The sequence below is a fragment of the Bison bison genome, unplaced genomic scaffold, assembly GCF_000754665.1.
Source record: "Bison bison bison isolate TAMUID 2011002044 unplaced genomic scaffold, Bison_UMD1.0 scf7180017864136, whole genome shotgun sequence".
NCBI lineage: Eukaryota > Metazoa > Chordata > Mammalia > Artiodactyla > Bovidae > Bison > Bison bison.
The window spans coordinates 1,546,971-1,567,509 of NW_011494708.1; the positions used below are offsets into that span (position 1 = coordinate 1,546,971).

At 38.3% G+C, this 20,539-nt stretch overlaps 1 protein-coding gene across 2 annotated transcripts in view; it reads right to left on the reverse strand.

The window, feature by feature from the left end:
* The window catches only part of PPARGC1A (peroxisome proliferator-activated receptor gamma, coactivator 1 alpha), a 454,316-nt gene that overhangs the window by 40,344 nt on the left and 393,433 nt on the right, over positions 1-20,539 (reverse strand). For both annotated transcript variants that reach the window (XM_010839915.1, XM_010839914.1), the window contains one exon: positions 107-301. In XM_010839915.1, the coding sequence (XP_010838217.1) occupies positions 107-301 (195 nt within the window). The remainder of the gene's footprint in view (positions 1-106; positions 302-20,539) is intronic.

The following is a 20,539-nucleotide window of genomic DNA, read 5'->3' on the forward strand; positions in this document are numbered from 1 at the left end:
TCAGTCTAAATGAAAAATCCAAACCTTATTGTTACTACATCATACCCATGCAGCGGGTAGCCAGAGGCAACTCCAATTCCTGTTAAACAGTAGGAAGGGTTCTTACTAGAGACGGCTCTTCTGCCTCCTGAGGCGGAGGGGTGCCGTCAGGCATGGAGGAAGGACTAGCCTCATTCTCGGTGGTCACATCTCCATCTGTCAGTGCATCAAATGAGGGCAATCCGTCTTCATCCACAGGGAGACTGTCCAGTGTCTCTGTGAGGACTGCTAGCAAGTTTGCCTCATTCTCTTCATCTATCTTCTGCAAAGACAGTAAAACAGAGGAAGACATGAGTGAGTTGACACTGGGAGATGAGTAATCTATTAATCAGCATAGACTGAATATGTTTAACCAAATGAGTACATGATACATGAAATTTGGAACATTTATGCCATAACACAAAAATCACGTCCTCCTCAAATTCCAAACTCCCTTTTGGTCTGAATCATACAATCAAGTAACACCTCTACTGGATCAATCTCTGATTGTTGAGCTTTCTAATTTAGCTATTTATTATGTCTGTATTAATAATGCTAAATGTGATTCTGTCTTGTTCACAGTCATTTTTCTCATATTTATGTCTTATTTTCTTAACTAAAAGAGAAGATTTAGAGAACCTCAGGGCTTGAGAGTGTTTTACCCATTATCTACCGCAGCTTCAGACAGTGCTTCGATAGTGTTTCTCTCTCCTGTATAGCATAAGCATCAAAATGTTTAGATAATTCTCTGTTCAAACACTGCCAGAAACTCAAAGTATACCAAGAGAAACTATATACTTTCATGGTTTCATTTATAATTTCATCACTGAACACTCCACAGTCATTTATTTCTCTCCTTGACATCTTCCTCAACTTTAGTCATAAATCTATAATTGCCTACTGGACATTTCTACCTGATAAGAGGTTCCTTGTCTCAAAATTCAAACTAAGGATTTTTCTTGGGGGGGAAAAAAAAAAACTTGCTGTTTCTCTTGACTTTCTGGGTTTGTATAATAATTCTACAGATCCTTAACTCTGGAACTACCCTGAATCCTCTTTACCTGGCCAGTCACTAAGTAGGGTCTAATTTGTAGCATATCTCAAACACATTCATTTCTTAAGACCAAGGGTACTTTCTAGGGCAATGTTCCTTCCAACAGAGGCTCTTGCAAATATAAATTTAACTCATTTTCCCACCTACTACACTCATTCCCACCAACACATCCTTGGAAAGCTGATTTTCAGTTATTTATTGCACAAACATTTTTGAACACCTACTATATGTCAGGGTCATGCTAGGTGTTGGAGACACAAAGAGAAATAAGACAAAACTCTGCCCCTTTGAGAACCCATCAATGGAAGGAAAGAACCTGTAAACAACATGTTATAAAAGATAATATTTGTTTATTTCAGCACTCTGTAAAAAGAAAACAACAACAACAACAACAAAAAACCACCTCAAGATCTTCCAAACTGGAGCTTATACACCTTGTCGATAGGGCAATGAACTATATTCTTGTGCACCTGGGTAACCAATGCCAATGCTGGGCATCCAATATAGTAAGTCATTGATTACTTGCTGAGTAATTCACTGATCTGCATTTTTTTGCATAAAATATATATTGTGTAGATTATTTTCCTTTTCTTCTTTAAGCACTTCATGTTGTCCAATCTGACGTGCTTCTTAAGTCATTTTTTAAGTTCTATACACTATGACATTAACAATATCAGCTCAATTATCCCACGCAGATTCTATTACAAAATGCACCTAAGCTGCTGACATCTAATGAAGCCAGCAGTGCCCATACTTCCTTTCTCGCTAGCACCGAACTCCAGTTAATTGACCTGACAAAATTACAAGAATCACAGAATAAGACAGCTAATCAGAAAATCAAATTGTATTACTAGAGAAATTAGGCAGGCCTTTCTCACGTATACATTCTATTTTATATAAAAATTGTTTTCCCTCATTACTGATGAGTCTCCATCCAGGAGGAAAACGATGAACCTCTTTCTCTTTTGGATTCAAGAAGCCAAGAAGAGCAATATATGCTCATGGTAGAGTTTATTTGGCATTTTTAACACTTGTTTCCATTTCCTTAATGCCCCTGGACTTGACGTTGTGAGTTAAGTGGTTTGAGACACGCAGGGTAGAGTGACAGTTCTATGAGTCTTTAGACTGTAGTGCAGGAGGTAAATTCTAACCAGAAGGCGTGACATGTAAACTTCAAAAAGGCACCACTTCCTTCCATAAATTGATCAATTCTTTAGAATCCAAATTGCTCAGTTGAGTAGAAAGACTTTATTGAGCATCCCCCTCACCCTCAACTCTTCTGGCCTCTGTCCACGCAACCTTAATAAAGATCATGAAATAATCTGCCCCTATTTTCTGTGGGGATCATTATCTGGTATCCAAAGATGCCAATCTCTCCCTTTTAATTTTAACTTAGATTCCCTCATGTACCAAAAACCAAATTCAGGTTATTGAACTATTCTGAATAAAACTTATATTTAAATGAAATATATTACTTAAAATCATCTCAAAATCATGAGATTTACATTAATATAAATATCTCCATATTATCTAATAAATATAGTCTTTGAAAATGTCTCAAACATACCAGACATGCTTACACACACACACACACACACGCACATACACACAACCACACACACACACACAGTTTAAATAAATAAATTGGACATTTTTTCCAGATAACCCAGCTTCCATAAAGGCTTATTTCACTGAAGTTCAAAAAGACCTTAGGCAAAAATAGTTAAGCATGTTTACCAATAAATGAGTAGTTTTGTTTACTCCGATTTACATTTTGTGTTTGACTTCCCAGCAATACTACAAGCCCCTATTTGCTTTCAATCACATAATACAATAGCATCTTAGTTCTATCCCTTGTGTAAACAAACCATGATAATTCCAATCAAGTCAAAATGACAAAGAACACTTAAATTAACTACTTTTCTCCAATTTCTTTAATAAGCCTGGGTGAATGTACACCAAATACAATGGCAGAAATACTGGAGCTTGATAATGTCATAATTAATTTACAAGACATGATTAAACCACCAGCTATTTAAATTTTCCTCTCTTCTGAAACCACAATGGGAGGGAAGAGTTTGTGGAATGGAAGACTGGCATTGTGTATTTGTGTGTGTGTGTGTGTGTGTGTGTGTGTGTGTGTGTGTGTGTGTGTTGAGGTATGCTAAGTGAGTAGGCTAGTCTTAAATCAGTATGGAAAAGTGGGACTGTAATCACTATAGTCAATGTCCATTAGAAATAATTATTAAACATTTTCATTTTCTTACCATCCGTGTATATGTGTTACTCAGAGAGGTGCTCTAAGACTGTTTTGATAGAGTTGTTCTTGAATTAAGAAAGAAAAGAATGCTGTGATTTCAAATTCTGTTTTCTTTCATCAGAGCAGACTAGGAAGAAGATTTAATGACACTTTTGTGTTGAAGCTCAACAGGTTATTTGAACATGTAAAGTTGAGTGGACATTATACCTTATTCTGACAATTTCAATTACTTTGACGTGAGTTTCAACAACTGAATACCCAGAGAAGGCGATGCATGTGACAAAAAGAACTCTGTTAAACAATTAATGTTGCTTTCCATTATTGCTTCAGTATAGAGCTGCCTAGTGGCTCAGCGGTAAAGAATCTGCCTGCAATGATTCAATCTATGGATAGGGAAGATCCCCTGGAAGAGGGAATAGCAACCCACTACAGTATTCTTGCCTGGAGAATCCCATGGACAGAGGAGCCTGGTGGGCTACCGTCCATGAGCTCATGAAGAGTCGGACACAACTGAGGGACTAACACTTCCACTTCCACTGTTTTTATAAAAAAAAATATACGGATTAGTTCCACATAACTAAAGGCAAGAAAAGCAAAGAGGAGAAAAAGAGAGAGCAGATCACCAACTGGGTGGTGATCTACAGTTGCACAAACAGCTCAGTCTCAGTGCAGGGCAGAAAGGCAGACATAAAAATGGGAAATAGGCAAGTGTGAGGCAATCAAGCCACAATGAAGAGTCAGACACGAGTAAGTGCACACACACACACACCCAAATCTGAAACAATGCTGTGTCATTAATAAATGGTTGTTCAGAGCAGTCAATTAAGCCAGAAAGTTCATTTCTTCTCTTTGGGATTGCGGGCCCCTATATGAATTGCACTAAGTGTGATATAATTCAAAAGGTACGGTTGAAGAAAGGTAGATTCTGCCCCCTTGCATGTCCCAAGTCACCTCAAGATTGAAATCTGGGATCCAGTATATAATATCTAGGTCTTGTTCTTTTGTGAGCCGTTGGCAAAAGGATCTTTCAACCAGTTATACATGGTGGGACAGACAATGCATTCAACTCACCCAACTGCACACAGAGTGAATAAATCCACTAAATTAAGGAGGAGATGAGGGACTCTGAGATCCTGACACCTGAAGGGAGAAACACAGAGTGAAAACTGCATGAGGTATCCTGAATATTTTTAATGCAGGCTATTTTGGAAGGACCATGCCCTGCTTAGGATAGTAATTTTTTCCACATCTTGTAGAATTGCAATTACACTCTGCGTCCCCAGATTCTCACACTTGCTTGATCTCTGTTTGATAAAAATAGTTTAATAGCCATTTAATCACAGCTTCATTATCTTAACACTCTTAATGTGAATTAGGCCAGGAGAATTCACTCTTCCTTATTATTTAAATCATCAATAAGAAGGAAACAGTGGTGTCTTCTTATCATTCACTAATCAGTTTCGGTTCCTTAGGCACTACTGTTTACCCCAAGATCAATCTGTATGAAAGGTCACTTAACCTTTCTGAACCTCCACTTTTTTACTATATAAAATTTTGGGTTATTATCTGGCAAATTTCTATTACAGAATTTTCTGCACTCATGAGAAAAAAACACAAACAGTTGATAGAAGTCTTAGAATTCTTAAAGAAGTTGCTCAATAAACATCTCTGGTGTATATGCCCATCATCTTGATTAGCCATATTTGAACTCCATTCTTTGAGCACGATCTACAGCCGAATCTCAGCACTGGGCCACCTTCCTCCCAAATTCCCAGCAAGATTTAGGTTTCCTTCCTGCCCCATACTGCTGATTTGGAAGCAGCTAATGAAGACAAAATTAACTCCTACTTTAAGTGAGGCCTAATTAAGAAGGGAAATCGGCTAGAGTAACATCTGGTAATGTGTTCTGAAGCCAAATATAAATGACATTTTTGGATTATCCACTATTTTGGATTATTTGTTCCACTAGACACTACCAGGAGTTGAAATAATTACAAAAGAAAGTGAATTTTATGATAGATTCAGGGGCTTAAATAAGGAATACAACTGACCATAGGAGTCCCCTTCCTGAATCACCATACATAAAGTTCTGTACCTCTGTTTCATGCACAAAAAGACAAAACATTTAAATGTAACAAAGTCGGTTTTGATGTATAAAGTTTGATTCAAGATTTGCAAGAAGCTGAATTCAAAATAAAGAAAAGAGTTTTTATGAAATAAAAAATAACAATTCAGATTAAACCCCTGAAATAGAATTTGAAGTTTTCAATTTTTTAAAAGACCACTTTACACTGGACAGATATTACTTCACTAATCGTTTATTGCACATGTCTGCTCTGAGTGGTCTGAGTCTTTGCTAAAAAGGTTGTTAAATCCCACTTTTTTTTTTGCTTCATTCATTTTTTTTTTTAATAAGGATAATTGCATTACAGTATTGTGTTGATTTCTACCAAACATTAACATGAGTCAGCCATAGGGAAAACCCACTTTCAAACAACTCTTTTTCCCCTCTTTTTTCTCTTTCTCTCCTCGAGCGCTCTACATTCCATGGTGATTTTTATTGCTTCTTTTACATCCAGGCATGGGTACTAACAGCATGTCTGCCCACCTTCTCACACTCCAAATTGGGCAGAATCCCCACATGGCATTTCTTATAGGTTGCTAACTGCTACCCTGTTGGATAGTAAGAGCCTCTAAAATAATCCACTAGATTTGGTTTAGCATATGGAATAAAGGATTTTGAAAATGGGATGGTCACTTGAAGGCAAGAAGAAAAAAAAAAAAAACCCTTAATCTCAAGTGTGTATGTCTAACAGAAATATAATCAAGACAGTAAAGACCATCTTACATCACATCACGTATTTCTTATAAAAAGTAACATTGAATCTGTTCATTTCTTACAAATGCCCTGTGCCCTGAGAGTTAGCTTCTTCCTCTACTTTATTACCAGGAGAGATACAATGCATACATTAGGTGCCAATATGTTTTCCCTGTCAGATGCTAAAGTTGCTGGTTGAATGATAATAGTAGCTAATAGAAAGAACACAAATTTTAATTTCACTGTCTGGGAAACTCCCCATGGACCTACAGGTTACTTAAAATAGTGTGTCTGTAAATGTGTTTATACACACCACACCCCCAAACCATAGAAGTTTTCATCTCAAGGACATAGTTACAACAGAATCTATGTGTACATGCATCTCAACCACTTGCGTGCATTCTACATATTCAACTGTTAACTGTAAGTGCGTAATCAAGGCTTGTGTTCTTCCTCCAAGTTAGACACTGTAACTAAAGAAAGCAATGAACAAAAATTGAAGTTAATTCCTATAAAAATAAAATAAGAATCAAGCTGAAATAAATACAAGCAAAACTGAAGGATTCCTTCCATAGACATATTTACACCTGTGGGAGTCCATTTAATTCCCGCTAATACTTACACTTCTATTTAAGCAGGCATAAAATGTAGGTTGACATCTGTACTTAGGCTCTATCTAACATTAGCTTATATCACATACTCATGAGTTAATAAGCATACCCTGAGCATATGGAGTTCATTATTCTGAAGAGGTCACATGAGCCAAAAGTGTAAATACAGAAGTTCAAGAGAAAGGCCTAAGAAAATCCTGTTTGATGCACTCAAAATGAGCTGATTACAGATTGGGTGGGGAGGGGGTGTTTCACATCTATTTCTCACAGTATAAAGAAGAAGCAGCTGGGTGGTGCCATTGAGCAGGAGGTCTAATCGATTGAAAAAGAGCTGCTAAGGCATTCCATTTGTCCTCAAATTTAAACCAATAGAGAAACTGGGCAGATTTAAAAGAACACCAGATTAGAAGTCATAAGAATGGATCCTAGTCCCATTGTACCCTTAGTGAGCTGTGTGGCTTCAAGTCAAACAACTCAGTTCTGGCTACCCTGCATGTGCTAGTTCCTGTTTTCACCCTTGCCACTGCCACTCCATCCCAATAGTTCATTCTCAACCCAGAAGACAGTGATCCTAATAAAACCTAAGTCTTCTCTTGACCCAGTTTTGACCAAGCCCTCCAAGGCTTCTCACGACTCTAAGAAAAAGAGTTGAAGTTTTGAGAGTGACTTACTAGCCTAAAATCACCATATAATTTATCATATAAGCCAGAACACTTTTGAGAGTGAGTGGGTGCCATCAACAACCAATCACCAGACTATTGCAGGCTAACTAAGATGCATGGTTGGTTACCCTATATTAGATCTACATCATCTGACACTCTCAATACCCCTCATCTATCAGGCTGACTCCTTTCCAAACACTCTGAATTCCTTGCTTAGACCACAAAAATGCCAGGCATTCCCTCGCCAAAAGGCTCCGCACCTGCCATTTCCCCTTTCTAGAAGGCTCTTCTGCCAGATGGCCACATGCATTGGCCCTCTTTATCCCCTTCAGTTCAGTTCAGTTCAGTCAGTCGTGTCTGACTCTTTGAGACCCCATGAATGGCAGCACGCCAGGCCTCCCTGTCCATTACCAACTCCCTGAGTTCACTGAGACTCATGTCCATCGAGTCAGTGATGCCATCCAGCTATCTCATCCTCTGTCGTCCCCTTCTCCTCCTGCCCCCAATCCCTCCCAGCATCAGAGTCTTTTCCACTGAGTCAACTCTTCGCATGAGGTGGCCAAAGTACTGGAGTTTCAGCTTTAGCATCATTCCTTCCAAAGAAATCCCAGGGCTGATCTCCTTCAGAATGGACTTTATCCCCTTAATTATACTCAAATGTCACCCTCCCAACCAGTCCAAACACATTCTATCCACCTCCCCATTTTTTTTATTGAAACTTACTTCTATAACTCAATATATATTTTAACAACTACTTTTTATGGTCTTTTTAAAATAGAAGCCCTGAGAGGTCTATCTGATTGCAACTGACATGTGGCATATAGTAGATGCTTAATAAAAATGAAATGAGCAACAACTAAAAATCTCTAACCAGTCCTGAGACTATAATGTGACTTTTTATCCTCCTTTTGTTTTGCCATTGTTGTATCCTCTGTAATTCCTACCTCTTTTCATTCCCAGAATATTTGTCTTATTAATAATGCTTATCTAAAGCTTTATTTGAAATTAGCTTCCATTTATTTCTCATGCATTTTTTTGTGGGTCAATATTTTGTAAAGGAAAGTGTTGAGATGGGTCTTGAAAATGTAGAAATTTAATCTCACCAATTCTGGTGTTTGGAAAGATACTGGAATGCATTATTAAACAATTAATCTGCACATATCTCAAAAGATGCAGGAGAAAAATCATGCCAGTCCAACTATCTATTCATGCAGGAAGCATCAGGCTCACTAATCAGGAGAAAACAGATAATATAATCTATCTGGACGACAGTGAGTTTCTTTATTCTATACCTTATAACATACTCATCTGGGAATATATATTTAACCAGAGCGTTTTTCAAACTGTGTTCCACGGAACCCTTGATATGCATACAGTTACTGCAAGAATTGATTGTAAATATCACAGTGTATGATATATTCTACATAATTGATTTCATATGCAAATATAACTAATTCACTTTCAGAAAGCAATATGCACACTTAATTGTGCTATTTATCTTATCATAAACACAGTGAAGACCACCACTGACTTAACCTGCCAAGTTGAATCATTTGGTGTTGGTCTCAAGATTTAAAAATATCTTCAGATGTGCATGTGAGCACAACTTTACAATCTTTACATCTTTACAAAACCTTTACAAATATTCCTTTCTGTGAAGTAGGGTTTTCTCAATCCTCATCAATCAAAAAAATGTACAAAATAATCAGTTGCCAAGATTGCCATAAGAGCCTTATCTTCTACCCCAACTTCACTTTTTAATGTTCATTTAAATAGTGTCAAAAATATGACATATACATATTATTTTGATTTTTAAAAATAGTAAACACCAGCTGACCTTTGCTGAGTGCTTTCCATGTTCCTGGGGCTGAGTTAATTTTTTTATGCTTATTACTTCATTTAAATCAATATTAACCCTATTAGTAGCCCAACGCTCACATGACTAATGAGAAGCAGATGTGTACATCAAACCAGATATATCTAATAAAAGCTGGTTCTCCCTCTCTTCTTTATATGTTGGAATTTTATGGAAGAAATTATTAGAACAAAAATGAACATGGGCATGGGCTAATCTAATCTACACTCACATTAGGGGATATAAAATGAGTTGAAAAGACATATCAGTTAATTATCAACAGTTAAGAACTAAGATGAAGAAATGCAGCTACATCCCATGAAGAGAGTGGCCTTCCATGCAGAAAGAGGTTTTGCTGTGATTACTTCTTACTATCTATTGCTCAGCCAATGTTACTGACTATCTTTTGTCCTACTGGGTGCGATTTGCTCTTCTGTTAGAATGGTCTCCCCTTTACCCTTCATTTTTTTCATATCTCTGTTTCCCACCTCAAAGCCTATTATAAATGGTCCCTCTTTCAGTTAAGTTCAGTTCAGTTGCTCAGTCGTGTCTGACTCTTTGCAACCCCATGGACCACAGCACACCAGGCCTCCCTGTCCATCACCAACTCCTAGAGTTTACCCAAACTCATGTCCATCGAGTCGGTGATGCCATCCAACCATCTCATTCCTCTGTCGTCCCCTTCTCCTCCTGCCTTCAGTCTTTCCTAGCATCAGTGTCTTTTCAAATAAGTCAGCTCTTCACATCAGGTGGCCAAAGTATTGGAGTTTCAGCTTCAACATCAGTCCTTTCAATAAACACTCAGGACTGATCTCCTTTAGGATGGACTGGTTGGATCTCCTTGCAGTCCAAGGGATTCTCAAGAGTCTTCTCCAACACCACAGTTCAAAAGCATCAATTCTTTGGTGCTCAGCTTTCTTATAGCCCAACTCTCACATCCATACATGACTACTGGCAAAACCATAGCTTTGACTAGATGGACCTTTGTTGGCAAAGTAATGTCTCTGCTTTTGAATATGCTGTCTCAGTTGGTCATAATTTCCTTCCAAGAAGTAAGCGTCTTTTAATTTCATGGCTGCAGTCACCATCAGCAGTGATTTTGGAGCCCAAAAAGTAAAGTCAGCCACTGTTTCCACTGTTTTCCCATCTATTTGCCATGAAGTGATGGGACCAGATGCCATGATCTTAGTTTTCTGAATGTTGAGTTTTAAGCCAACTTTTTCACTCTCCTTTCACTTTCATCAAGAGGCTCTTTAGTTCTTCTTCACTTTCTGTCCCTCTTTAATAAAAAGTTTTTCAACAACTCCAACTGATACTGGTATATTCAAGCCTTTATAAAAAAAGCTGGGTCCCTGGATAGAGATACAGATTTCTGGATCCCATTAGATATCACCAAATCAGAATATCTAGATTAGAGTTTCTCAGCTTCGGCACTATTGGATCAGACCATTCTTTGCTCTAGGGGGCTGCCCTGTGTGTTGTAGGTTGTTTCACAGCTTCCCTGACCACTACCTATTAGATGACAGTAATGCTTCTCCAATCATGACAACCAAAACTGTTACCAGATTTTGCCAAATATGTGCTGGGAGGTAAAACTTCCCCCAGTTGAGAAAAATTTCCCTAGAGGAACCATCCGGGATTCTGAGTTTTGATAACCATCCCAAGTGATTCTGATAATTATGCAGTTTGGGGTAAGTTGCTATTTTGTGCCTATTGAGAAGTGCATAAATCAAGTTATACTTTACAATTCTATGAATGCTAGATTTATCACTTCTTGCTAAGTTGCTTCAGTTGTGTCCGACTCTTTGTGACCCTGTGGACTGTAGCCCACAAGGCTTTGTTTTCCATGGGATTTTATAGGCAAGAATACTCAAGTGGGTTGCCACTTCCTCCTCCAGGGGATCTTCCCAACCCAGGGATGGAACCCAGGTCTCCTGTGTCTCCTGCATTGACAGGTGGATTCTTTATTACTAGCACCACCTGGGAAGCCCCAGATTTATAACTTCTAACACATGCAATTCTGGCAGCTTTTTAAAGTTATTAATTACATATTTTTAATTTATTCTATGTGAATTCTTATTTCCAATATCTTACATTAATGTCCCTAGACATTTTACAGTCTATGCTTCCTTGTTGATAACAGCTCATTGGTTATTTATGCCCTGAATTTCTTTTTGATTAGTCCTATGGCATTTTACTCTTTTTATTGCCAATCACTCCCTTCTTTTTTCAGAATTTTCTGACCACCATCATTATAATAAAGTTCACTTTCGTTTTGTCGTCTATTTGATTACATAGACTAGATGCCAAATGATTCTTGAAGATTCTCCTCTATACACTTTCACATACTTCTTAAACACGTCTAGACTTCTTAAGATTTTTTCAAGATCAAAAGCATAAAAACCTTATAAGATTTTCCTGTTCTTATGAAAGGGGCAGTGAGGCAAAATATAAATTTTGACATGAAACTGCCTGAGTTGGGATCCTAAATTCATCCTTATGAGGTATGTGACCTTCAGCAAGTTACTTAACCTCTCTGTATCTCGAATTTCATGTCTGAAAAGCACATTTTAATAATAAACTTGCACTGTAAGGTTACTTTGAGATTCAGCTCTGTTAATCCATGCATATTGTATAGAATAGTGCCTAGTATGTAGTAAGGACTTATGTTTGTTATTGTTAATATTATCATTATTATTGTCCTCATGCACTAGATTGAGTTCAAAATAAATGAAACAAAGTATTAGCTTGTTGAAAATTAATACAGAAGGAACACTTAAAGTTGACTTTGAGGCAGGGATAGGGTATAAACAAATGAAGGGGACAGGGAAGAACATTCTACTCAATAGACTGACATAACATAGAGATTTAAAATGTGACATTGAAATTATTAAAGACATGAATGCTCAGAAATCCTTACAATTTTATAAAGGATATTGCCTACTTGTTACTTCTTAAGGCTGATATGTCTGAATTAACAGGCATGGTTTGACATAATCCCTGAATGCTTGCATGTTCATTACATGAAGTGATCTCCTAAAATCTAACCCAAGCTGAACTTTGATATCTACACTTGACACATCCTACACTCATGCAGACACATGCAAAAATACCATATGTATATGCATGTTTACAAATAGATTTTTTATTACTTATGCATATATTAAGTGACTCCTACAGGCTATAATCTTTGTTCTAGGAACTTACATTTTAGTTTGGTAGAGAGAGGATGGCAGACTTTCCAAAGATTAGGTAGCCTATATATACATATATGTTACATGCAAAGAACATAGAGTATATATACATATATACACAGAGAGTACATATGTACGTATATATATGGAGAGAATATATTTGGTTCATTTATATGTATATATCCGGGAGTTGGTGATGGACAGGGAGGCCTGGCATGCTGCAATTCATGGGGTCGCAAAGAGTCAGACACGACTGAGCGACTGAACTGAACTGAACTGATACATTATACATGCATACATAGAAGGAGACAAAATATATACATTATTTATTATATATAAATACATAGAAGGAAATAAAATATTTGGAGTATAAAGATAGACAGAGAAAGGAGTATAGAAATAGATAGATAGTACAAATGCATATATATGTACCTTATCATGTGAGAGAGAGAGAAAGGGAAAGCATTTGAAGGAGCAAGCCATAATAGCTGAGAAAGAAATATTTTAGGCAAAGAACAGAGAAGGTACAAAGGTCCTGAGGTGTAAACTTACAGTGAGTGAGACATTACTTGTTTCACGGTTTACGTATTGGTAGAAGGGGGAGGGAGGTAATATTGAAAATATTTAACAGACATTCCACATGAGCATCGATCAATCAGAATAGCAGCACTAGGACTTCAGAAAGGAGTCCTACTCTAAATGACTCATAAAGTTTTATCTGGCCAAAACAATGTATTTTAGACTGACTGTAAGAAACACTTATAATAATTTTCCATTACAACTCCTAAATTCTAAGATGGTACATTTTGTGCCCAAAGAAGTGCTTAGAAGGCACCATTACAGAGGCCAGCGCTATTTGCTCCTAAAGACTTAGCACCACGAGGTATGTGTGCAAACCGTGCAGCTGCAGATGTCTCACACCTGGATCTATACGGTATATGAAGACTGGGGATGCCAAGATGCAGACGATGTCAAATGATCTGATTACTGCAATATTCTGGCAATAGCATTAAAAAGAGAGAAAATTGTCTCAAGGTGGTTGGAAGCTAATCAGCAGCAAGTCTGTCCTCTCTGTGGGGCCATCTAGGGTGAAGGAAATCAAAGTGACGTTCCTGACTCTCTGTGGCTCCTGGCCTGTCCCCAAGAGAATAGGAGCCACTTAGAGCCTGGGATTGGGCCTGAGACTCCTTGAGCACCTTTCATTCTCCATTAAAATGCTCTGCACAGAGTAGTGGGTTGTCAATAAATACTTGCAGAATAAATACGATATGAGAAGCTCATCTTTTCAATGACTTTGATGCTAAGTATTCTCCCTGGCTTTGGGTTTCCAAAGCATCTGAGTAAGTCTGCAATTTCCTAGGATTTAGAGTCTGAACTTCTAATACCAGACTGAGTACAACACTTATGAAAAATCTTTAAATACTTTATATTGAATTCCTTCTAGATACAGAATCACTCGTGATCATCAGTGATTTATACACACCATGATGAGCATGCACAGTAGGGTAGCCTAAGACATCTGGTTAGACAAAGTGGTTAATAACACCAAAGGTAGCATTTTCGAAAGTGACCTTGATAACTGGATTTTTAAAAGTGTATGTGTCTTTAACAACATGGGAGATGACAAAAAAGTACAAACCAAACTGGATAAAAATTCAAGAGTTACAGAAAGGAGAAAACAAGTATTTAATGATAGCCTCACTTAATGACAGAACATACTAACAGAAATACCAATTTGTAAGAGTTTAAAAGAGTCAACTCACCCAACAACATGATTCTGCAGATTAGAAGACTGACCCCCCAAACGGTTAAACAGACTTTCTCAAGGCCAATTAGTAACTGATCTAAATCTATATTTTGGGGGGGCCTAAGTAAATAAATGAAGTCGCTCAGTTGTGTCCGACTCTTTGCTACCCCATAGACTGTAGCCTACCAGGTTCCTCTGTCCATGGGGTTTTCCAGGCAAGAGTACTACAGTGGGTTGCCATTTCATTCTCCAGGGGATCTTCCTGACTCAGGGATTGAACCCGGGTGTCTCCCACATTGCAGGCGGACGCTTTACCCTCTGAGCCACCAGGGAAGCCCATGGGGGGCCTATGGTTTCCTTATTTTTTCTACCATACTATATCATTTCCCAGGAGGATTGGAGAAAATAATAGCAAAGAATCTTTTTCGTACACTTGCCCTTTATTCTTTAGGCCTTAACATTGTTTAAAATACTGTAAATGGAAAGTTTCCAGTTCAGTCCTCCATAGAAACGCTGGACTACAATTAAGTTCCATGTCTGCACTTTTAAATAGATCATAAGTTTCTTGGGAATACGAATCATGATGTGTGTGTGTCAAACTGTCAGAAAACGTTAACAGATATTTATTGAGTATCTACTATGTGCCAGGTATTCTTGATGCTGGGAATATGAACAAAATAATTAAAAACGAACAAAGTAACTAAATGTCCCTGCCCTCACAGAGCTTATTCTAGCAAGGGGATACAGATGATTAACAACTTAAATTACTGTAAATTATAAAATAAACAATTGTGAGGAATGAAAGAATGGATACAGCAATAAGAATTCCACTTATTAGAGAAAAGCCAAATATTTAAAAAATTAGATTTATTTACCAAACAGGGCATGACATTTTCTTATAAAAGATTTCATACCGGGATAACGTAAAAATACTTAAACTGCTGAAAATATAAACCTTAGTATAAAAGCCTGACTGAAAGAAAAGTTTCTTACTGACTGTCTTCTACACAAAGTAAAAGATATCTGTGACTCTCAAATTTGGCTGTATATTTGAATCACAGGAGCTATATATATATACACATATGTATATATATTTGACCTTCCCTGCCCCTCACCAGAGCAATCAGTATCTTTGGAAGTAGGATTCAGTATTTTTTTCAAAAGCTCCTGTGGCTGGATTCTAATAGGAGACAGGACTTAGTGGTAAAGCCTCTGTTATTGCTGTTCAGTCTTAAGTTGTGTCTGACTCTTAGAGACCTCATGGACTGCAGCTCGCCAGGCTTCCCTGTCCTTTACTATCTCCCGGAGTTTGCTTATTCTCATGTCCATTGTGCAGATGATGCCATCCAACCATATCATCCTCTGTCACTCCCTTCTCCTCCTTCCCTCAATCTTTCCCAGCATCAGGGTCTTTTCCAATGAGTTGGCTCTTCGTATCAGGTGGCCAAAGTATTGGCGTTTCAGCTTCAGCCTCAGTCCTTCCAATGAATATTCAGGGTTGATTTCCTTTAGGATTGACTGGTTGGATCTCCTTGCTGTCCAAGGGACTCTCAAGAGTCTTCCAGCATCACAATTCAAAAGCATCAATTCTTTGGCACTCAGCCTTCTTTATGGTCCAACTCTCACATCCATACATGACTACTGGAAAAAACATAGCTTTGACTATAAGGACCTTGGTGAGTAAAGTGATGTCTCTGTTTTTAAATATGCTATCTACGTTTGTCATACTTTTCCTTCCAAGGAACAAGTGTCTTTTAATTTCATGGCTGCAGTCACTGTCTGCAGTTATTTTGGAGCCCAAGAAGATAAAATTTACCACTGTTTCCACTTTTTCCCCATCTATTTGCCATGAAGTAATGGGAATGAATGCCATGATCTTAGCTTTTTGAATTTTGAGTTTTGAGCCAGTTTTTTTTTTTTTTTTTTTTTTAACATTCCTCTTTCACCTTCATCAGGAGGCTGTTTAGTTCCTCTTCACTTTCTGCCATTAGAGTGGTATCATTTGTATATCTGAAGTTGTTGATATTTCTCCCGGCAATCTTGATTCCAGCTTGTGCTTCATCCAGCCCGCCATTTTGCATGATATACTCTGCATATAAGTTAGATAAGCAGGGCAACAATATACAGCCTTGACGTACTCCATTCCAAATTTTAAACTAGACATGTCCAGTTCTAATAGTTGCTTCTTGACCTGCATACAAGTTTCTCTGGGAACAAGTAATATGGTCTGGTATTCTCATCTCTAAGAATTTTTCAAAATTGGTTGTGATCCACATAGTCAAAGGGGCAGAAGTAGTCTTTTTTTAGAATTCCCTTGCTTTTTCTATGATCCAATGGATGTTGGCGATTTGATCTCTGGTCCCTCTGCCTTTTCTAAGTTTAGCTTGTACATCTGGAAGTTCTTGGTTCACATACTGCTGAATCCTAGCTTGACAGATTTTGAGCATGACCTTGCTAGCATGTGAAATGAGTGCAATTATACATTAGTTTGAACATTCTTTCACATTGCCTTTCTTCAGGATTGGAATGAAACTGTCCTTTTCCAGGCCTATGACCACTGCTGAATTTTCCAAATTTGCTGACATATTGAGTGCAAAACTTTAACAGCATCATTTTAGGATTTGAAATAATTCAGCTGGAATTCCATCACCTCCCCTAGTTTTCTTTGTAGTAATGCTTTATAAGATCCACTTGATGTCACACTCCAGGATGCCTGGATCTAGGTGAGTGATCACACCATTGTGGTTATCCAGGTCATTAAGACCATTTTTGTACAGTTCTTATGTGTATTCTTGCCATTTCTTTTTTAATCTCTTCTGCTTCTGTTAAGTCTTTATGCCCATCCTTGGATGAAACGTTCCCTTGGTATCTCCGATTTTCTTGAAGAGATCCCTAGTTTTTCCCATTCTATTGTTTCCCTCTATTTCTTTCATTGTTCATGTAAGAAGCCTTTTTTATTTCTACTTGCTATTATCTGGGACTCTGCATTCAGTTGGGTGTATCTTTCTTTTTCTCCTTTGCCTTTTGTTTCTCTTCTCTTCTCAGCTATTTGTAGACCTCCTCAGACAACCACCTTGCCTTCTTGCATTTATTTTCCTGTGGATGGTTTTGGTCACTGCCTCCTTACAGTGTTATAAACCTCCATCCATAGTTCTTCAGGCACTCTGTCTACCAGATTTAATTCCTTGAATTTTTTGGTCACCTCCACTATATAATCATAAGGGATTTGATTTAAGCCATACCTGAATGGCCTAGTGGTTTTCCCTACTTTCTTCAATTAAGTCTGAATTTCACAATAAGGAACTCATGATCTGAACCAGTTTCAAATATTGTTTTTGCTGACTGCATAGAGCTTCTCCATCTTATATATAATCAATCTTATTTCAGTATGACTATCTGGTGATGTCCATTTGTGGAGTTATCTCTGTGTTGTTCTCTTGACAAAACCCTGTTAGCTTTGGCCCTTTGAGAGAAGTGAAAATGCTTGCTATGATTTTTATTTCACAGGCTTTTCCATGTGTAGGCCAGTGTCCCTGAATTCCCACATGTTCCTCATAATGTCAGAGAGGCAATGGTACCTCACTCCAGTACTCTTGCCTGGAAAATCCCATGGACGGAGGAGCCTGGTGGGCTGCAGTCCATGGGGTCACTAAGAGTTGGACACGACTGAGTGACTTCACTTTCAACTTTTCACTTTCATGCACTGGAGAAGGAAATGGCAACCCACTCCAGTGTTCTTGCCTGGAGAATCCCAGGGACGGGGGAGCCTGGTGGGCTGCCGTCTATGGGGTCGCACAGAGTCGGACACGACTGAAGCGACTCAGCAGCAGCAGCCACATAATGTGGTTTCATTTTCATCCAGTGCACATCACATATGGCCCCTTTGCCAGGTCTGGCTTTCTTTCCTGGGTTCAGTTCTCACTTCAATTTTCCACGCAGTCTAGGTGTTGAAAGTTTCACCTTTAAACTCCTGGGTTAGTTCCTGTCAGTATGTCTCTGCAGTGCTCAACCTTTCTTTAGTATGCATAAGACTATCAAATAGATCTCTCTGGCATATGGCAGGCAGGGACAACCACAGCCAAGACCCTCATTGCTATGACTGCTGTCATACTGGATCATTTCTTTTAAAAAAAGTCATATGAGATCACATTAGAGTGGCTTCTGACCACAGGCTGGGCAAACGATGAAAGTCTGGGTTTGAAGTAAAAACGTGTTCAGGAGAGCACACACAGTGACATGCTACTGCTGCTGCTGCTGCTGCTAAGTCGCTTCAGTCGTGTCCAACTCTGTGCGACCCCATAGACAGCAGCCCACCAGGCTCCCCCGTCCCTGGAATTCTCCAGGCAAGAACACTGGAGTGGGTTGCCATTTCCTTCTCCAATGCGTGAAAGTGAAAAGTGAAAGTGAAGTCGCTCAGGAAAGTGAAGTCGCTCAGTCCTGTCCGACCCTCAGGGACCCCATGGACTGCAGCCCACCAGGCTCCTCCGTCCATGGGATTTTCCATGCAAGAGTACTGGAGTGGGGTGCCATTGCCTTCTCCAAAGTGACATGCTACATCCTTGCAAGTGATGATACAGATGTATATCAGTAAAATAAGACATACCCATTAAATACTATTAAGTTAATAAAGAAAGTTAGCCACTGCCACCTGTTCAGCCCATGATCTATGCATATATACTGGGAAACATCTGAAAGAATACACAGCAAAAATTACAAGAAAGTGAGATTTCAGATGAATTTAATTCAAATTTTTTCTAATCTTTCTTTAATGACCACTTTTATATTTATAAAATAAATATATAAAAATAAAAAGCATGTACATTAACATGGTAAAGGGATAAGAGAAAAAAGCTTAGCATGATTAAAGAATTAATCCAGATCATTCCAGGTCTACTCAGCTCTGTGACTCTGGCTTAAAATCTGCCTTCCTTAGATCTTAATTTTTTCAACTCTAAAATGGCAGCAGTGAAATATGCCGTGTGTATCCCCTAAGGTTACCAGAAGCAGAAACAACATAAAACCTATGTGCTTTGAGGAAGAGTTGAGAAGCAATACACAAAAATGTAGTGCTACAAGTACATGCATCTCAGATAAAAGCATTCAAACAATATTTACTGAATTTGCATTATACTTCCTCACTGAATACTTAAATTTAGTTCTTCCTCAACACACCCCCATAGTATCAAGGAGATATAGCAACTTGTATAAGAACAATGATAGAATTGGCTGAACTAGGACAAAAATATCATTTTAAAAAATGATAGAGTCCTAGAGAATTTAAACAGGGGGTATCCAGGAAAAGGAAAGGTTATGATGATGGAAGACTATGGCAAAGCCATGGAAAGGGATTGAGAAACCACTCTGACAGCCCTGTTGCCCCAGCTGACATCAATGGTTACAGACAGACTTTCCAGGTCTGTTTGTTGGGATGATGTCAGTCTGCTGTAATCTGTTCAGGGGTGAAAGATCTGATGCTATCAGATAGGGTGTCCCTAGAGTACATCCTTTCACTTCTGGACACAATATGAAAACATACAGCTTTAGCAATTGACAGGGAAATAGTTCTGAGCCATCATAGCATCAATTGTAGCTTACTTTGTCCCTGGCAGAGCATTCAGCAGTTCAATATTCCTGAAACATTAACCCAAGATCCCTCATTTTGCATCTGTTCCTATTGATATCATGTCCCCTGTGAATATCTCCAAAGTAACAGTCAAAATCTTATGAGATTTGGCCTGAGAAGAACGGGGTTCAAGTTCTGATTCTGTCACAGACTAGCCAGTATCCTTAGAGAAGGCATTTGGGCCCTGTGACCTCAGTGCCATCAACTGTATGTAGATACCTGCTTCACATCGAGGTAAAGATTAAATGAGATATTGGGCAGAAGGGCACTATAAAACACTATCAAGTATTTCCTTCTATTTATCTAACATTCCTTTTAAAAGATCATTTCAAAATGTTACCCTGTCAATCAAAGAGCAAAACTTAAAAGAATATCCTAAGAAATCCCAAGTAATAAGAATTTAATTACCTAAGATAAGCCATTTCACAATCTTTACCTGTGATTAAGTATCCTTTCTAGCTGCCGTCTATGGGGTCGCACAGAGGCGGACACGACTGAGGCGACTTAGCAGCAGCAGCAGCAGCAGCAGCAGCAGCTACTTATATAATAACTTGCGTTTTGTAACTTATTAAAGCTTATAGATATAGCCTTCAATTTGGAATAGCTGAACTAGGACAAAAACATCATTTAAAAAATTAGGTACCACTGAGTCAAAGGAAATATAACCATCAGATATAGGAAAAGAAAAGGTTATGAT